Genomic DNA, 19,069 nt, shown 5'->3' with positions numbered 1-19,069 from the left:
GAGATTTCACTGTCTGCATAGACAAACTTTAGAATGAGCCCACAAAAGCAAGTGGACGTACACTGTAAGTAAAAAGCAATTTAAAGTTTTGTAAGAAACATTGAATTTTCATTACAGTGGTGAAAGACATGCTAATGTCTTTTTGTCTTAATGTCACTGCAAGTAATCTTAAACTAAAACTAGCATTTAAGCATGAACAAAATGCATATTTAATTACTGCATGTAGCAGTCAATAAGTGGACAGTATCTGATTCATACATCCATGACCTTATAAACATGCTATTAGCAAATAAATGTAACTAATGTCAGTCTTTTTTCTGTTGGTTGTGATTAGAGTTTATGCTGCTCAAAACAGAGGATTAAGATCTCAGTTTGGAGTCTCTTTTTAGCTAGGAGTGATAGTGGATATTGGAAAAAGCAAGGGATGAAGATTAGAACTAGCAGGCAGCGGCAATTAGACCAAATTTACCAGGGGGGCAGGGAGGGGCCGGCGTTTTTTTCCTTATTGAGGTATAAAGTAAAGGAATAACATACAAACAAGTCCAAAAAACCCTCCAAAAATCAAAAACAGGACAAGATGGCATCATTAATGATGCCTTCATGTGGCATCATTAATGGTAAATACCAAAAGCCGACATGAAAATTGCACATGAACACCCACTCACATGTCATAATTTCCACTTAAAAGCTGGGAAAATTCTATTGTACCTGAGTTAACGAGATGCGATAAACTTTGAATTTTCAACATGGCGGAAAGAAGATAAACTACAGTATTCTGTATTGTGAATACTGCATCGTTAAGCGTTTCTCCTGTTGTGTTTGTAGCCCACACTGTGACTTTTCAGAAATATATCACCATTTAAACTTGGGTCATTTTTTAAAAATGACTGTTATTGCTTGATTTTATCAGCAGTAAGTCGATGCATTTGATGAATCATCTTCTTCATGTAGCAGACTAATTAGGAAGTCTATTACTGTCTTGCCAAACTAGCAGGTCAGGATAATCTTTGCATCCAGCATGCTTCTCTTCTCTACCACAATGAAAGCACGTGAACACAATGTCCTGGTAATTTCCACTTTACAAGTGGAAATGGTTCTTTACTAGAATTAGTGTCTTGTAAGTAAACTTGTTAACATGGTTATTTTTGTGCTGCATTTTCTTTTTTCTTTCCAAACTGAGAAATGTTTGTCTCTCAAAAAAATATCTATGCCTTTTTTTTTGTTTAAAAATTAACACATGAACTTTTATTTACAGGTGTCTGCAAATGTAGTTAGGAAATGCCTAGGCAACTTTTGGATTAACTGCACACACCAAGACCACGTTACGTGCTCCTCAACTCCTCCACTCCTCAGTGTGAACTATCAGTGCTTTCACACTGAAACACTGACTGAAATTAAACCACATTGTATTTGGAAGAACTTTTATCTTGTGAGGCTTTCCTCTTTTTCTCATAAACTTGTAAGAGTTTACTTCTTGCTTGTAGCCATTTCCAAATACTCCTTGAGAGCAGTTGAGCTACATAAAATCAATGGCTAAAACTGAAGCTCACTGGTAATCTAAACAGTAAATGTTTACATGCAGAGCGAGAGCAAACTAGCAACAAATGAGCACGGAGAATGACTGTAGGTGAGGATGGCTCAGAGACTGGTACGCGGGACGACCAGCTGACAGCAGCTCGTCTGTTTTGCCTTTAAAGTTCCATTTTAATGAGGTACTTTTTACTTCTACTGTATTTCTGTAAAATTTTACACCAATTTTTTTTTTTTTTACACTCTTTGTCTGCAGAGCTTTAACTACTGCACAGGATGAATTTGTTGCTGGGACATGTCAGTCATCTGGAGAAGCACCTGGAGGAACCAAACAAATTTCAGGGGAGTCTAATGCCCACACTCCCCTCTTTCCAGCTCCTACCCTGCCTCTTTCACCTTTTTTAGACTAAATATTTACCATTTTTAGGATAGGTATCAACAGAACATCTAAAATTCAATTCCAAGGGCTTATTGAGATATAATTTCATTTTAACTATTGTTAGCAGTAGCACTAAATACAACATTGGATGTTACTTTAACAGCAAGGTTTTATGGCTCTGTAAAAATAGTATAGTATATTTTTCAAAGTTGTGCAAAGCAAAGAATCTCTTACAGTAGCTGAACATCCCTTAAGGGGAGAAAAGTTTATAACCTTACCTGAAAGTTTGGGTTGGGGTTTGGGTAGGGCAGCCAAGCTGATCGTGAACTTTCCTGGTACTTGAAGGGTCCATTAAAAACTTGGGATATGGCACTGAGATTGAAGGCACACACTGCAGATGCAGCAATGCTGTTTCTGATAGAGGAAAAAGTGTGGTTAGCCTCACAAAAATGGAAGATAATGACATAACAGCAAAATAAAAAAAACTAGGATTAATATGTTTAAATTCACACAAAAAATATTCAACGTACCACGATAATAGATTACATCTGTATGTGTTTGTTACGATTACCTCCAAATTTTTGCACTAACTATAAAATTCAAGTTGCAAACAGACAAACACTGTTTGTGACTGTCATTATTAGAGTATAAATCCAGCAGCAGGGCTCAATTAAACTTCACGGCTTTTCTGATTGATAGTATAGATCTCAGAGCTAATATATAGCTTTGACTTTTTAAGCTGTCAGTTACAACAAGTAGCAGTTGTCTCCCTTAGAAGAGAAAGTAAAGAATGAGAGTATTAACACTCGACTCGAACTGCAAGACTTTGGGAATGTGAATTATTATCGGTTGGAGCTGTTCATTAAGCTCTGTGCCTGTAGGGGGAAATGTTTCCAATACCCTTCAAAAGGGTTTTTTCCCCCTCTCAGTTATATGAAGGCAATGACCATAAAGAATTGATTACTCAGCTTTAGTGATGGTCTGTGTGCAAGTGACTGTAATACAGTTTAGATAATAGAAAATAAGAAGAAAAAGATGGTAAAACAGGGGAGTAACACTAATAGGAGTTTAGATTGTAAACTAGACACATCCCATCAATCATTAGAACTGAAAAGCTCTAAAATAAAACAGGAAAGGTCCTTAAACCAGCAAAAGGGTGATCAGTTGCATTGTATTAAACACTTGAGCAGATGTCACAGATGTCATATATTAATAATTGTTTAATAACTACAAATGAAGAAATCAGTACAGTATTGTATGTATGTATTGGAAGGGTATACAACTCATATGCTCTACATGTAAATGTTGAAATGTTATTTAGAAATGCTGGAGGAAAATTATTTTTTTCTTTTCTGACAGCAAATTAGGATAATTTACTCTTCAACAGAAAAAAAACTTTGTTTGCAGAATCAGGGAAAAATGAAAGAGATTTTGAAAGAATTTCGTATAGTTTATGTGCTTAATCCTTAAAAACTGAACCCATGAAAAAAAATAAAAATAAACAATGTTTTGTCACCACTGTTGGCTGATTGTTGGTATTTTGACAATATTGGTAGCTGTGCTTTGTGTGATAGTTTGAGGCAGTGGTGGTTGGTCAATAGAGGGCACTAGGGCGCTGCCCCACCCATCCAATGACCTTGATTAACCTCTTAATATCCACCTCATTTTGGGAAATTCTCGCCTATTTTGCATACCCAAATGGAAAAGCAAATAACTTAGGAACTGTGAGCCCAAATTACATGCGTGATACATTATTTGAAAGCTAAAACCTTCTAGAATCTGAATATATACATGAAAAATGGGTGAGTAAAACACCCAAGCTTCATCAAGCCCAAGTTAATAAGTTCAAACAAGACTCAAAGTTGTTGTTTTTTTTTTTATTCTCGAAAATAATAGGTCTTTTTTGAACAGCAGTTATAAAGACATGCTTGATTGTTGTGGCTGCTTTGTCATGGTACATTTTGAAATGCTGCTATATCTGTGTTAATTCTGCTTTGGTGTTCACTATGTCCATAAAATGAACTAGGTGGTTGAATTGTGAAGAATCTAAGCCTTCCAACAATGTCTGACATGTCTATATTGGTAAACATTTTATCAGTGTAATTTAGTGTAGAATTATTTGTAAACGCTTTAAAACGGGTCGACGGCTACTGAGTGGGTTTAAAAAAACAAAAAATAAATTATAAAATTAAATATTTCGAAATATATTAAATTTGTTTTTGGATGTGCAAGATAAATATTGAATCTTTATTAAGAGTAAAGCTATCTCGTTCTTCCTTTGGTTTCGTATCGTTTGGCCTTTAACTCTCATTAAAAGCTGTACATGGGCAGTAGCTCCTCTGCAATGCAAAAGAGTAGGAGAGCTCAGGGCGCATGAGACCTGCGTCCCCAGCGCTCATCCTCAGCTCGCTTCCCTTCTCATGAGTCCAAAGACAGATGGGACAGTACTCTCGGGTTTTTCCATGAACTGGTTTAGCTACAAGGCTTGGCTGAAAGCATGCAGAGAGGCTAATGGTATTCTGCTTTCCCTGCATCCTTTTTAAAACATCAGATCAAACAGAGCATGGATAAAGACAGGTAGGACTGATAAAGCACTTTTAGAAAAGGCAAAGAAGAATGAACGATCTGGGATTCCGATGGAAAAATAATATAATATAGTAGGGCTGGGCGATATAGAAAAAGAGCTTATCGATAAAAAAAAATGCATATTGATCGATATCGATAATTATTGAAAAGATTTGAAACCATATTTTATGTGCAGCTCTGCCTGGACTTTTTATAATATTAGTAAATGATTTAATTTTAATAAAAAACACAAACATAGACTTCGAATTAAATCTTTATTTAACCAACTTTTTTAACCATAACAGAATTGTTTTAAAGAAAAATAACTTAAGAGACCTGGGTTATGTTATTAAATACTGTCAAAGAATAAACTAAAGTGACCAGAAAAGTGACCAAAATAAATATAACAAATAAATAAATGCCCCCCCACCGTCGCCGCCCCCGTTTCTTGCTTTAACCTGAGTTATTACTTTGAAGTTTCTGGCCCCTCAGCAATTTTATCTCAATTGTTAGAACTACGTGGGAAACTGCCCAGAACTGAATATATATATATATTTTCCCGAAATTCCCGAAGATTCCTCGGAGGAGAGCCGCGCCGGGGATTACACAGCTCGTACTCCTGCGGGTGTGAGCAGCTGAGATGATAAAAAAAAAAAAAAGTTGGTTGTGTTATCAGACTTCGTTTTCACTGGTTCCCTACACATTTTACAGATGACTGTGGTTTGTTTTTGGTCCGACTTGCCATGACCGAAATACTGCCAAACTGGCGAACTACAAAAACCCTTCTTTGGAACAATTTCCTCCGCCTCTCCTTGCTGCACAGCTTCATGTGCTCTGTGTTGTGGTTTGAGAGGGCGGTGCTTTGTGACAGCGTGCCTGGGTCCGCGATTGTGATTGGTTGGGAGGAAGTAGTGACTAGCATAAACCTACATGCTAGGCTACAATGAGAAGGAAGGAAAACTGCGTTTCTTTTTTATCGAACTTTTATCGACCCTCTTTTTTTCTATTGCGCCACACGTCTATCGATCGATATATATCGTTATTGAATTATCGCCCAGCCCTAATATATCGTTATTGAATTATCGCCCAGCCCTATAATATAGTGTACATTTTCTAGGTGTTTGTTAATTTGCATAGTTGCTCTTAAATGAACACATTCTAAGAAAATAAATAGTTTTGATATATTAAAAAATGTAAAGCTGACTAATAGCTTCTCCAATATTAAAACCTGTACATTGTTTTATTAGATTTGTGACACCATATTTGACCATGCAAAACATAGATTTGCCGTGAGATTTGCCATGCAAAACACAAGGCAGAAAGTTTACTTCCTTCAGAAAGTAAACCTGTACATTAAAATTATGTTTTTGTTTTTATAAAGTGTTTTTATAATTTTTTTGTTGTTGGCATTCATATAATATACTGGTGCGATATTCTAATATACATTTGTTTGGTTTTTGGCATATGTCTTAATTGAATTTATAGCCCCCCTTGGAGAAAAAATCCACAAGCCTGCACCGGTGTGAGGTACAGTAGTCCAGAGTGTAACAAGGGTTTCAGGTTTACCCTGAGCTGCAGGACTGAAAATATTCCCCTAAATCTTTTTCACTTAACATTACTTACACATTAGTTGTAAAAATCCCATAGAGCAGCTCAAGCTCTGGCAGGTAGAAGGTCCCCTGCAGCTCGTTGTAATTGAAGGGGATTTCTCCAGGTCTGGAGCAGTTCAGCCTGGCTTTCATAAAGGTGGTCCACGTGTCTTCCAGTAGGAAGCGTCCACCAATGTCATTTTTGCAGACGCGGCCGGCTCGGGAAAACACAGTCCTTCCACAGTCATGCTCCACTGCATTTTCTCGGAAGAAGAAGTAAGTGAAGTTGCCGATGTCATAAGAGGAGACGAAATTTGGCTCTGTCGAAAAAGAGGTGACAAAAATGAAAAGGAGTGGGGAAAAAAAAAAAAACAACCAAGAAAGAAAGCTCGATCAAAATCAGAAAAAAAAGGAAGTGGAGACAGATGGAAAAAAAAAATACAGACAGAAAAATATTTAAGGCTGTGGGAGTTGGAAGGAGTAGGATACTGACAGACTCCGCATTATGACTGATTGATTTAGCGAATGTGTGTGATTGTGTGTGGGCCACACAACAGCAGGTGATCAGGATTAATAACTACAGGCTATGTTATTAATGGCTTTGTTTTGTAATAAGAAAGCTCATTTTTCACTCCCCAAACCTAAAGGTTAGACTGAGAAATGACCAAAACAGGTGGAGGGTAATAGCTCTTACCCTATCTAAAACATGCAACCCCCATGACACTGCTACAGCTTAGGCGTTTATCTCTATGTATGACATTATTGGATCTAAACCACACACTTTTTTCTCTCTAACGGTGATTTAATTCAGCTTTAAAGGAAAATGTCCCCCCCTTTTTTGTCCCTTCATCTCAATTCTGCCCTTTTCTTCTCTGCACCTTCAGAGGGCAGTGCAGAGGGAAGAAAATCAATTCTCCATAAAATTAGTTATTAAGCCTTCTCCCAGAAGGTGGCTGCCAAGCAAGCTATGAGGTAGTTTTAAATTTGTTTTTTCAATTTACCTTAAATGTGAATCAGGAAAAAAAGTCAGTCTCGGACAAGATACTGATTGACCTGCCCCTGTGTACGATGCACTTCTTAAGCTATTTGAAGTTCTCCAATCTGCTCTGCAGTGTCTTTGAGCTTTCAGGGGAAAAGAAACAGCATTGATTTTCCTGGACTTCAAACTAAAGTTCTCCTCAAAGATAGGGTAAGGTCTCTATTTTTTAAACCACACAGAAAGAAGCTCTTCAAACTATTTGTTTTACCAATAAAAGGCTAATTAACATAAGTGGTTTGTTGCAAAACATAATGAACATCTAAAAGTCCAAATAAACACAATGCCCAACAGATGCAGTGCAAATATTAAAACAATTCAAAATAGTTTCCACATGAATTCGCAGAGAGTAAAAAACGTTTCTGTTCTTTGCTGCTTACCATTAAGCCATTTCGAGTTGTACTGTGCGGTGCGTAAGGGCGGCAGTCCGCCAAGGCTGCGGTAGATGGCCGGGTCTCGGCCAGAAAAGTCCATGGCGGTGGCGGCATAGAGCTCCCCACTAGACGTGATTAGGGCGGTGGAGTTATGCAGAGGGTTGTAGGGACATCGGGCCATTCCGCTGATCTGATCATGGATCTCTGTTAGGTTAGTCAGCTGTAACAGAGAGAAAAGTCAAGTTAAAACTGGAAGATCAACAAGAGGTCTTTCAGATAATAAATAAAACAAATACTGATAAGACTAAACTGTCTCTGTGTGGGAGTAGAGTGTATTTGTGTTGTCGGTAGCATGAAAACAATGTCATTCTCATTTATTGGTACAGCGAGTTAATTAATTCCTTGAAATTAAATTAAATTGTACTGAAGTGTTTCCTGGACAGGGCCACCTTTTAGAGTTGCCATTTGTATCTCTGCTTCTGTCTCCTTGAACCCCAGTCTGCCTCGGCAGATGGCCGCTCACACTGAGCCTGGTTCTGCTGGAGGTTTCATCCTGTTAAAAGGGAGTTTTTCTCTTTACTGTCGCTTTAATTATGCTTAGTGTGAGGGATTGACTTCAAGTCAACGAGTCGATGCAATCAACTGGTGTTCCTTAGATAGAAAACTGTGAATCAATTTCACTGTATGATCTGGTGAACTGTAAAGTACGTTGACATGGCTTGTGTTGTGAATTGGCGCTATATAAATAAACTGAATTGAATTGAAGCAATCTTACACAATGATTTAAAAAATGCTGCATTTACTTTCATTACAATCAGCCATCTTAAGAAATTTAAATTTTTTACATCAGCTTTAAAATACCCACAGTAATAGTAACCTTACTGTTAAGACATTGTACAACATTCTGACGGCTTAAAAAGGGTGTTTTCCTCTCCACTGTCACTACAATCATGCTTGGTGTGTGGGATTGCATAGTTTCAATCAATTTAAATGCATGATTTGGTTGAATTGTCTCTGTAAAGTGCCTTGAGATGACATGTGTTGTGAATTGGCACTATATGAATAAACTTAACTGAATTGAACATTTTATTCATAGAAGAAAACAATCTTTTACCAAGTTTTGTTTCTTGATTATTCATGATCTTGGATTATCTATGCTGTCACTTTTTTCTTCTCATTCCACAGACTTTCTGTAGGTTTTAGGCTGGTAAACTGTGGTATTCATAGGTGAACCTGGAGATTTTCTCTAAGTTGTGTGATTGGTGGGGATTTGGGTGGCCGTTGCTAGGTAGAAAAAAAGCGGATATGATTTTCTCTTTTTCTTTTACAGGTCTGAAATTTCCTCCTTTATCAGGTGCAGTAATTTATACAGTAAACTGTTATGTTTTGAATAGTTTTAAAGCTCAGCTAGCTGAGGGATTACAAAAATCTGATAATTGTATCATATGTCTTCAAAGCAACATAAAGCATCTTCTTTTCCTCTTCCTTCATTAATTCGAAAAATACCCTCTCTTCCATAGATCTGCTGCTTTTTTTCTTATGCAGGTGTTATGTAAGCTACAGGAGATGGAGTTTTCAAGGAATTTGCTTCACTTTTTGTGAAATGTGAATACAATACAAACTTTTCTTGTTTTTGCCACCATGCGAACAAAAACAAATTCAAGCTTAAGCAAGTTGAACTGTTAATATGTTTTGGATGCCAATAATGAAAATCTCAATGTTTTCTTGCAGATTCCAACAGAATTTTTATTCAAAATAACCTGCTATTCATAATCCATGATGCCAGACAAGTTTTCCAAAAATCTTTGTCAATCATGCAATGAATATTAAATATTCAAAGTGGACATATGGTGCTTTTCCACATATCTATTCTTCTGTTAACATTATATCTAAAACTTTATAGCTGTCATCAAAGAGATTATGGATGTGCTGCAAAATTGATCAATACCATTTCTAATGGTAGGGCATTGTATTGTGACTAGTGTAGCTCCTGTCATCAGCAAAACAAAGCAAAGAATATCAAGAGAATCAGTGAAATGGCTGAACTTCTTCATTTACATGCTACAATTTATCAAAGGCTGCACATACCACCTTTACCTTCAGTGGCATCTAATTTTGAACATTAAAATGTACATAAATGTAGATTAAAAATATTCCCTTTACTGGGAATATTTTTAAACTACGTAGAAACTATTATCACCCTGACTTGGTGAGCAAAACATTTAAAAGTGAGTTTAGAGACTTTTTTTAACCAATACCATACTACGTGATGGTTATTGTGGTTCTTCAAACCTGGGATCATGACCAGCCATGTTACTTTTTGTGGTTTTGAATGTGTACATTTTTGTTTTGACTGCAGATATGAGGAAAAACTAGTGAAATTACCATTATTATTATTTAGTATGCTATTTATGTCACAGGGGCGCTCTGATTAATGTAAAAACAAAAAACCTGTATGGTTATTATTTTTCAGAAATTGTGAAGGGGGTTAGTAACTATGAATAGTTACTTCTTATGCTGGAATTTGCAGAAATGTACTCCATTTGCAGCCTGGATTTTTTAAATGCATAAGCATGCAGTTCTGCTAATACAATAAAAGATTAATTATCTTATGGTGTTTTTCCCATCATTATTTTGGCTACCAATAATTGTCGATGGTGCTGCTTCACACCAGATATGGGACTAAATTAAGTTTATTTCAAAGAGTGATTTAGGACATCAGCAGAGAAATATAGGACAAAGCATCAAAGGGCAGCATTAAAATGCAAACTAAAGAAGTCTGCAGCTGTGTTGTTTGTTCCTGCCAATATGCAAATAGTACCGACTGCAAAAATACCTCATTTCATTACATTTAGCTTTGTTTACATCTACTGTGAAGCACACAACAATATGTACAACCACAGCCTTCAGAAGCAAACGGCGTAATTAGAGAGCGCATTTAGAATAATTGGCATCGTAAAACACACAAACACAGCAGCTGCTTTTTGGTCTAATGGTAAGAAACCACCTGTTCCGGACCGACGAAATTCATGTTGGCTGAAGTGCTTTGATGGTCTGGTTTCCGGTGTCTCGACAATACAACCGGCAGTTCTTCAGCGTGGCATATTACTTCATGGCTGTTTTGAGTTGCTACTCTAAGCAACAAAAAGGCTTGAAGTAAGATAAAATGTTCTGCTTCATATTGTCATTGAATATAAAGCAAAATCCAAGCCTCTGGTTTTAAGAATACTTTACAGCCTGACCTCTGGTTAGCCCTGATATTCTCCTCTAGTTCCTGAAGAACTATAGCACATGGTGCAGTGACTAAGCCCTGAAAATAAAACGGAAAATTGCAATTTTTTAAATCTAAGATGTAATTATATTTTATGGTGAAAAGGCAAATAGCATACAGGGATTATCTCATGGCAAACAGACTTTCCAAGTTTGTCTATGTTCCAAGGGCAAATGGGTGATGCAAGACTTTTCTAATCTCAGGTTTAGATGTGGCAATTAAGTAACTTTTGTGCAACTATTTTTCCATCAGTCAGCAATGTTCACTTCTTGACTCCTCACATTGGTTATAGATCTTGAGTGACAGCACAGGCTCCCAATGATTTGACTCAATCTCTTCTCTATTTCCACATTTTCACTAATCTGCAAATTCCTTCTACTAATCCACAATACAGGGTCAGGCTCAATTTATAAAAGTTTGTTTAGGGAGACCGTAGCAGTTTTTTGTCCCAGTTTCCTAGAGCCTGTCAATTTGGATTAAAAATTCTGCCAACTGCTCCCTAACTCCAACTCTGCATTACCTGAACCACAACCAAACAGCAGCCCTTCGTGAGCTTTGAAAGTCTGAGATGAAAGCTTAGTATTGACATGATTTACTTCTTTGGCATGAGACATCTTTTTAGGTCAGTTGGGTCATTGAGAAAAAACAAGGGAAAAGGGATAAATAGTTCCCTATAGACCTGCTGCATGTTGAAGAAGTAAAGTGAAAGTCGTCTTTGTGGAGATTCAACAGCTGCAGAAAGTGGAAAGTGAAGTGACTCTTGTAGGAGTGGAAAGATAACTTAGTGTACCTACAGACAGGACAATCATAGCTGTTTGAAAGGTTCTCCTAAGACTTTTTCTGCTGAATATGACATTTAGCTGCATTGTAGGTTTAAAACGTAGTTATCAACAGGGCTTCCAATAACCCATAGCATGACTTCAATACCTAGGATTTTCTTCTTAGTTTGTTATAAACAATGAGCACATCATCAGGTTGACTAAAAATCTAATCTTTTTGCCATAACTGAGCTAAACACTAAAAGTTGCATTAACAACACATTTAAACTAGAGAAATTGAGGTCTGTAAATATTATCACAGTTCCTCTGTGTGATTATTTTGTACTTTTGTCAAATATGCACACTTTTATTTTAAAATGATATAACAATGCCATAGCTGTGTTATTTAAATTACATACATTTTTGTTTAGCTATTCCTATGTGCCTGTCTATTAAAGATGACTATATGACAAAAATGAATTCAGGTTGTTTACATACTGATTCACAACAAAAGTTGCCTCAAGGCAAGCAATTATATATGAAACCTAGAGCACCCTAGCAAATATTTAGCTCTTCATTCATAAATGCTTTGTTTTTCTATTTATCACTTTGCTTTTGAAAATACAATTTTTGCTTAATAAAACTTGGGAGAAAGCATAATATGGGTTGATCTCCTTTCATCCAACCACTCAGCCCCATCTGGCAGGGGAAAAATTTCTGTCCGGACAGACATTTCTCCTGTGCTCTACTTTGACTTAGACTAAGACAGACTTTATTGTGTTCTTGTAGACACAGAGTGTGCACAAAATTAAATTTTGTGTGTACAACTTTCCCACCATGAATGAGCAGCAGCTTGGCAGTGAAAAAGAACATCCCCCCTTATAAAGTGCAGCAATGATCAAATGTAAACAGTTTAGGAGTGACATCATGCAAAAAGGCATTGATGTGGAGGTTCAGAGCAATGCAAATAAATAAATATATATGGTGCAAAAATGCAGTAGTAGACTTTTGAGTTAAGTTCTATTTGGTATGATGATATCAGTGTGATGCAGAGTCTCGATTTTTGACTTGGTTTAGAGTTTTTTCAACAGTTCAACAATCTGATGGCAGTGGTGGAAAAAAAAACTTTACTTGTACCTCATCCAAGGTAGTTAAGATTTTTTGTATTTGTGCTGCTATATGTTTGTGCTGCTGGATCACATAGGGACCTCTTTTCCTTATTCTGCTTCAGACTATCTCAATTCCATCCTGCAGTATTTGTCAAGTTCCAATCATAACGTTATTATCTTTTTCTTATAGTAGCTTCAACTGGTCTGTTCCCGTTTAGCTGTGACTCCAAACTGGATTGAAATATCAGCTGTGCTGCTGCCCTCAAACTTTGTTCATACATAGATGTTGGAGCTTGGCCTATTTTCAGTGTAGTCCTGTTTCTTTTACTGTGACTAACTGTATATGCTCTGATTTATCCTTTGGCTCAGACCTCCTCTGCCTGGCTGTGTCCTTCCAGGACAGGGCCACCTGTAGAGCTGGTTAACCATTACTTTTTGAACATCTGCTACTCCTTGAACCACAGTCGGCTTTGATAGATAGACGCTCACACTGAGCCTGGTTTTGCTAAAGGTTTCTTCCTAAAAGAGAGTTTTCAACTTGAAGAGTAAACGATAAAATGCAAGCGAAAATCATCGCCACAAGCTCATCCAGGAGGAGCATCTCTTGCAAGTCAATGACTGAATTCCATCAACTAGTTTTCCTAACCAATCTGACTATGCTGTCTCTGTTATATTCCTTGAGATGACGCTATATGGCGCTATATAAATAAACATAATTGAATTTGATTCACTAATTGTCAAAGTCCAAGGCAAAAAAAAGAATATCTAACATGTCGACCACATGCGTCCTGGTGAGAGGCTGTTCAAACTCTTAACTTCAGACAAGTGCTACAGTGTTAATAGCAAAAACAAACTGCTGTAGAGGAATCTGCATTCCCCAGGCTATCTTCCCATTGAACTCAATGAACACTGTACAGCAAAAGTATTTAGATGCTCTGTTAGAACAATCAGGCTTCTGCACTATTACAACCTGCTTTACTCTTTTTATTGTTTAACAAAAAAAAAAAAAACACATTACTACATAATGCTGTTATTTATTTTATTTATTGTATTTTATCATGTCCTTGCATTTCTTCACTCTAAAAGCCCTTTACGAATTTGCTGATATGCTTTGGGTAATCTCTGTGTAATTTTCTTTTTACGGGTGGTCTTTTATTTTCCTCTAACAGTTTCTAATTCATAATAGCAATACATGAACAATTTCAATAGGGTGAATGATTTAAATGTTATACCAATGTAAAGGCCTGATCAGAAGAAAATAAATGGATGGTGATGTGAAGAACTTGTATCAAGATATGCATATAGTACAAAACAATTGTGCAAATTTCGCTGGAGTTTAACTATTGTTCTATCAGTTTTCTGTTAACCAATCAGGAACTAGATATTGTTCTAATGTAAGGTGAAGGAGAGCAGTGCATCGAAATATTTTTTCCATTTAAAACTAATCAGTGGCTGATCCCTCCTCCTACAAGTAGAGATTTGCCTTGTTCGCCTTTATGTGAACATGCCTTCGGAAATTAAAGGTCTCCTCCTTGTAAACTTTGGGAAGTTAAACTTTTACAGTTGCATTCTAAAGTGGTAGAGACCCAAACTGTAAAAATAACGATAGTATTAAATTGTTTATGGCATTAGGGGCTTTTGGAGGCTTTCATCACCTCGATATCTGGTCTCAAGCTTAGCCCTTTTGACACAACCTCGACACTGGTGTCAATTGAATCTCAATGTCCTCCACTTAATGTCTATTTTCCATTATACTCAATGGATGATTTGAATGTGTGTTGATACTTAAAATTTTTACCAGACTCATCATTTGCTAGAACTTCTTTTGAAAGGCAATGGAAAGCTTTTTAAGTCTGTTGATGGTGTTCACATTTAGTTCAGTCAGGAGCATGTCAAACTGTCTGGGTTTGACAGACCAAACATTCTTTAAATGTTGAATAACACTTTTTTTTAATGAAGTGTACCTGGTATAACCAGCTATAGAAGCCAAAATTGAATTAAACGTGTATTGCAATAAAAATATATATCGTCAGATGGAAGTCAACCATTTCATACAAAGGAAGCATATAGCAAGGGGGGCAGTTAACCCTCAGACAGCTAACAGATGTTTTTCTTGAGAATCTGAGTTTTAAGAAACAGTAAATGCCTCACCTACTCATTTTGTGTAATGTTTTTTAGGAGTAATTCATCTACTAAAAAAGGTACTCTAACACCATCTATTCTGCTATTATAAAGCTTTCCCTTTTTTCAGTTAAATTATTAAAATTTATGCTGCTCTGTTCACTGTTACAGCTAATAAAAAAAACTGTTTGAGCGGTGTACTATTGGTGCTGACTGTCCCGACTTGTGTTACACATTAATGAACATGCAGCTCATAAATAAGACGGCTCCCAAAGAAATACTGCTGTAATAATGTCATGGCATTTCAACTATATGTATTTTCACAGCTGTAAACAGTCATTATGAGCTTCTGACCTTTGAATGCAATGCTTTAGGACCAAAACAAATGTCATCCCAATAGTAAACTCCTGCCCAGCTTTCTGCTTAAAAAATTCAAGAGTGAAAAGCAGATTGGTGGTGTGGACATATCACTGTTATGTGGTAAAAGCAATAGTATGACATTTTAAAAGTTCAGCTACACTTGACTTCAGGGCAAGGTACTAGCAGTAGTCTCTTAGATATTTCCGTAACCCTTTAGATGCATATTCTCAAAATTACAGCAAGTGAACAAGTTTAGACAACACGTTTGACCTCAGTGTGTCAGGAACCTGCAGACTTTAAACTGAGATGTTTGATTTAAAAAAATCATTTATGTGTATTATTTGCTCAAAAAACTCAGGCAGAAAGGAGTTACTTCATTATATTGAAAAAGAAAGTGCAAAAAAGGTGAGGGAAGAAAAACAGAAGCTGAATATTTTCATTGACTTAAAGAAAACCAACACCTGTTTTCTTGGAACCCAATGCAACATTAACAGGAATAAAAAGCTTAATTTTTGATTGAGATGCTAAACATGTTTTGGGTATCATTAATTCCCTAAACAAAGAGTCCTTAATAGGGTTCATTTTATAATTAGTCTACATACCTGGCTGCACAATGGGAGCTTGTATAGAGAATGCTGAGGAGTCAGTCTACTGACTCACCTTGATTAAATCAGATGATCAACCTGACCTTTCATTCAAACAATGCTGCTTCATTAAAATAACAAACAAGTCTTCATATTCGCAATGTTTACATAACAAACATAATGCTGCACTCTTATAGCAGCATTTTTTAAGTGTAGCAGCTGTCTGCTTTGATTTAGCACTGTTATTTTCATGTAAAAGGACTGGATAAATTTGTGAAATTTGCAAGGTCATGATCATTTTATCAGTGGAGAAATTCCAGACCATTTAAATTGTATATGTAAAACTAACCAGGTTGGTTAAAGGTTCACAAATGGCTTAACTCAAGTTAACTGCAGCAAATTATTTTGGCTGTAAGTAATGCAGCTTACTCCCTTGATTTTAAATGACTGAATTAAAAACATGGCTTTTTGAAACTGCACAATAAACTGCTAGTGGCTAGATGACCAAGCTTACTTTTAAGCATGATTAAACTGGTAAAGGGAAATAAAAAAGAAAATAAAAAGCTGTTAATCACAACCTTTTCCTTAACTTTCTTCCCTTTGATGACAGGATGGACTATCTACAGTACAGCTCTTATAACACAACCAGCATGAAAACCTACAGCTAAGAGATTGCTGTGCTTTTGTGATTTTGGCCAAAAATCACAATCTAACTACACTTACAGTACTTTTATTCAAGGCAACAACAAAAAAGTATATTAAGACCCCTGTTCCCTAATGCTAGGTTGGATGCCAAAGCTAACGCCTGACACGTTTATGATGTTATAGCAGCTAGTTACCATGGTGACTTTAGATGCAGGCTGGTAGAAAGACATTGAAGATCTAAGGGTATCAAAAATTACTTTGGCATTTTTTTCTCTGCTTTGATGAAAAATGTAAAGTTTATCATTAATTGCAATTAAGTAAAATATTTTCAAAGCCACATTCTTAAATGGGCCAATTATTTATATATCTGTTCATTCTATTATACAGAGCTTTGTCTTTTCAAAGAAGAGTTAAACATTTTTATTTAAGATACATCTTTCTTTAAAGAGGCCACATAGATAAAGCTGTAGCTCATTTAAAAATATATAATGCTTTAATCTAAACAGATTTTACATAGATTTTCTGAACTTTATGACACATTATAACAAAACTACAGCTTGAAGATAACCAAGAATTTTAAATTACTGTGTCTTTTTTGTTATAAAAGGAATATGGAGGCAGGATAACTTTTTTAAGCTTATGTAAAAGATGTGTTCAATAAATTACAAAGAAACCTCTTACCAGTTGAGATTAAAATTCTTAAAGGAATAGTAGTGGTAAAATGTTGCAGCACTTGTTATGTCTTAATATGTATACAGTGTGGAGGTCACACTTGTTTTTATGCATGGAAAAAATAGCTGCCTAATAAACAAACTTGTTTGTCTTGGTCTTGATGGATGTAAGATTCTAATATTGATATTTCAACAGAACATTAAATCTACAACTTAATATGAAACTGATAAAAACAGCAGTTTATCAGTGTTTTTTTGTAATGTTTAGAGAACAAGGAAGCTGAAACCGATGGTTTAATTTTCTGTCAAATTTTTGGATGCTGTGTTTGCATTAAAAATGCTTTAGATTTCAAGTTGCAGGCTCTAAAACAGCACTGTGCCTGATATGTTGCTCATACCGTACGGTTGGTGCAGATGGGGGTAAATGCATTGGTTCCACACGTAAACAGTCTGTTCCCATTAACCAGTAGTACCCTAATGTAGTTCTGGCACTCCTCCTGCAAAAACACACAGAGAAAAAAACATATATACCCGTTAGCAGAAGTTTAATCATTTATCCAATGGCAAGCATCAGTATTAGGCAGAAGGCTTCAAATTGCACTTTATGCCAATAAGTACGAAAAGCACCTGCATCAACAGGAGGGCTGCTCTGAAACGTGTCCAACTTACATGGAGTCAAATCAAGGCTAATACCTACATGACTGAGCCATGTCACATCCTAATTCAGTGGGGATCAGGGCTGGAGAAGGATCTCAATAAAGCGAAGACCAGATAAATGCAACAGGTGTTGGAGAAGGCCACTCTCAATTTGTTTAACAAATTGCCTAGGCTTTGTCGACTGGTCAGAAAGTGGAATGAAAATGTCATGTCTCATGCAATTCATTCAATCATTCTTTCTCCTTAGATATCCCAATCAATTTAAACCACTTCTCTCTAAATCAGGGTAAAGTGCACTTTCATTGGCCTTTTCTTGGCTCCTTACTCTTGCGGGAATTTCGCCCTGAGTTTCAACCAAAACTACTAATAACTCTTGAAATGTAGAGCAGTACTGACAGAGTGAATGATTGATTGGATTACAGATCTCTACTCAATTTCAAGAACGTTCGACATAAAGGTCAGACTTTCACAGAGGCTTGCAGGCTGTTTCCTTCAACAGAGTCAACCTGTAAATGTAAAGGTGGCATGAAGTCGCAATTCCTTTTGTCACAAGGCGAAATAATAACCCTGTAGGGTCCCCTCATTCTGGAAGTGGCCTTTGCTGTAGGTAAGGGGCTTCTGTAAAAGTTTAAACCCTTGTAAATCTGCTATTGTTTGAGCCACCAGCGAAGCCCTTACCACAGCTTCTTTGAATCTCAGGGATCAGATTAAGAACAAGAGGCTGTCCGAGAAGAAAGAAGAGATTTTATTTCTCACAAGGACTTGAACTGGTACCTAAAACAATTTTTTGTAGCCTCTCAGCACAGCAAAGTAGGCCTACTCACAGTGTCTCTATATTTACCTTTAAAACAGAAGCTTTGTTTATTAACACCACATTTGCATTGGATTCTTGCACCCAGGTAAATGTTAAATATTCAGAAGAATTATTTCAAGAAGCACATTTAAATTACAAACAACAAATGAACATTGGTTTAATATGAATTTTGATTAATTAGTGGATTATGGATCAAAAGTTCAGAGTATTACATAAGACCAATAAAATGTGATTTTAAATCCAACTATTTATTGTTATGACTATGACAGTCAAGACACTGTTGAGTTGCTTGGTAGTTTGTCCACTTACACACAATTTGATTTTGATGAATTTTATTTAATTAAATACAATTTATTTTAACGAATTCTCACTCTACCCAGTGACACTCTATCGGTAACCTTGATCCTTTCCCGCTATCATAATCATCATTGCCATGCAGGGGACCAAGAAAGCTTGCCTGGTCAGCCAGGCCAACATTGCCCCTAATGTCTCCCCTTTTCAGAAAAATAGACCAGTATTGGTTATTGTAGGCTAACAAAGACCTCAACGGCTCGCCATTACTAAGGGTGGACCTGTTCTTCCAGTTCAATTTGCATGTTTTCTAAG

The 19,069-nt window shown here is 36.4% G+C and overlaps 1 protein-coding gene across 3 annotated transcripts in view; it reads right to left on the bottom strand.

Moving 5' to 3' along the window:
• sema5a (sema domain, seven thrombospondin repeats (type 1 and type 1-like), transmembrane domain (TM) and short cytoplasmic domain, (semaphorin) 5A) overlaps nucleotides 1-19,069 on the bottom strand; it is a 207,281-nt gene that overhangs the window by 92,352 nt on the left and 95,860 nt on the right. For all 3 annotated transcript variants that reach the window (XR_005281131.1, XR_005281130.1, XM_038289057.1), the window contains exons 6-9: nucleotides 17,391-17,489; nucleotides 7,480-7,693; nucleotides 6,098-6,383; nucleotides 2,188-2,323 (exon numbers count right to left, since the gene is read on the bottom strand). Coding sequence is in view for 1 of the 3 variants with exons in the window: in XM_038289057.1 (XP_038144985.1) it covers nucleotides 2,188-2,323; nucleotides 6,098-6,383; nucleotides 7,480-7,693; nucleotides 17,391-17,489 (735 nt within the window). In the remaining 2 variants the exon portion in view is untranslated. The remainder of the gene's footprint in view (nucleotides 1-2,187; nucleotides 2,324-6,097; nucleotides 6,384-7,479; nucleotides 7,694-17,390; nucleotides 17,490-19,069) is intronic.

This window comes from Cyprinodon tularosa, unplaced genomic scaffold (assembly GCF_016077235.1).
Source record: "Cyprinodon tularosa strain WSP-4 unplaced genomic scaffold, ASM1607723v1 ctg262, whole genome shotgun sequence".
Taxonomy (NCBI): domain Eukaryota; kingdom Metazoa; phylum Chordata; class Actinopteri; order Cyprinodontiformes; family Cyprinodontidae; genus Cyprinodon; species Cyprinodon tularosa.
Note: the sequence above shows the minus strand (reverse complement) of the source record. Positions and strands in the feature narration are given on the sequence as shown.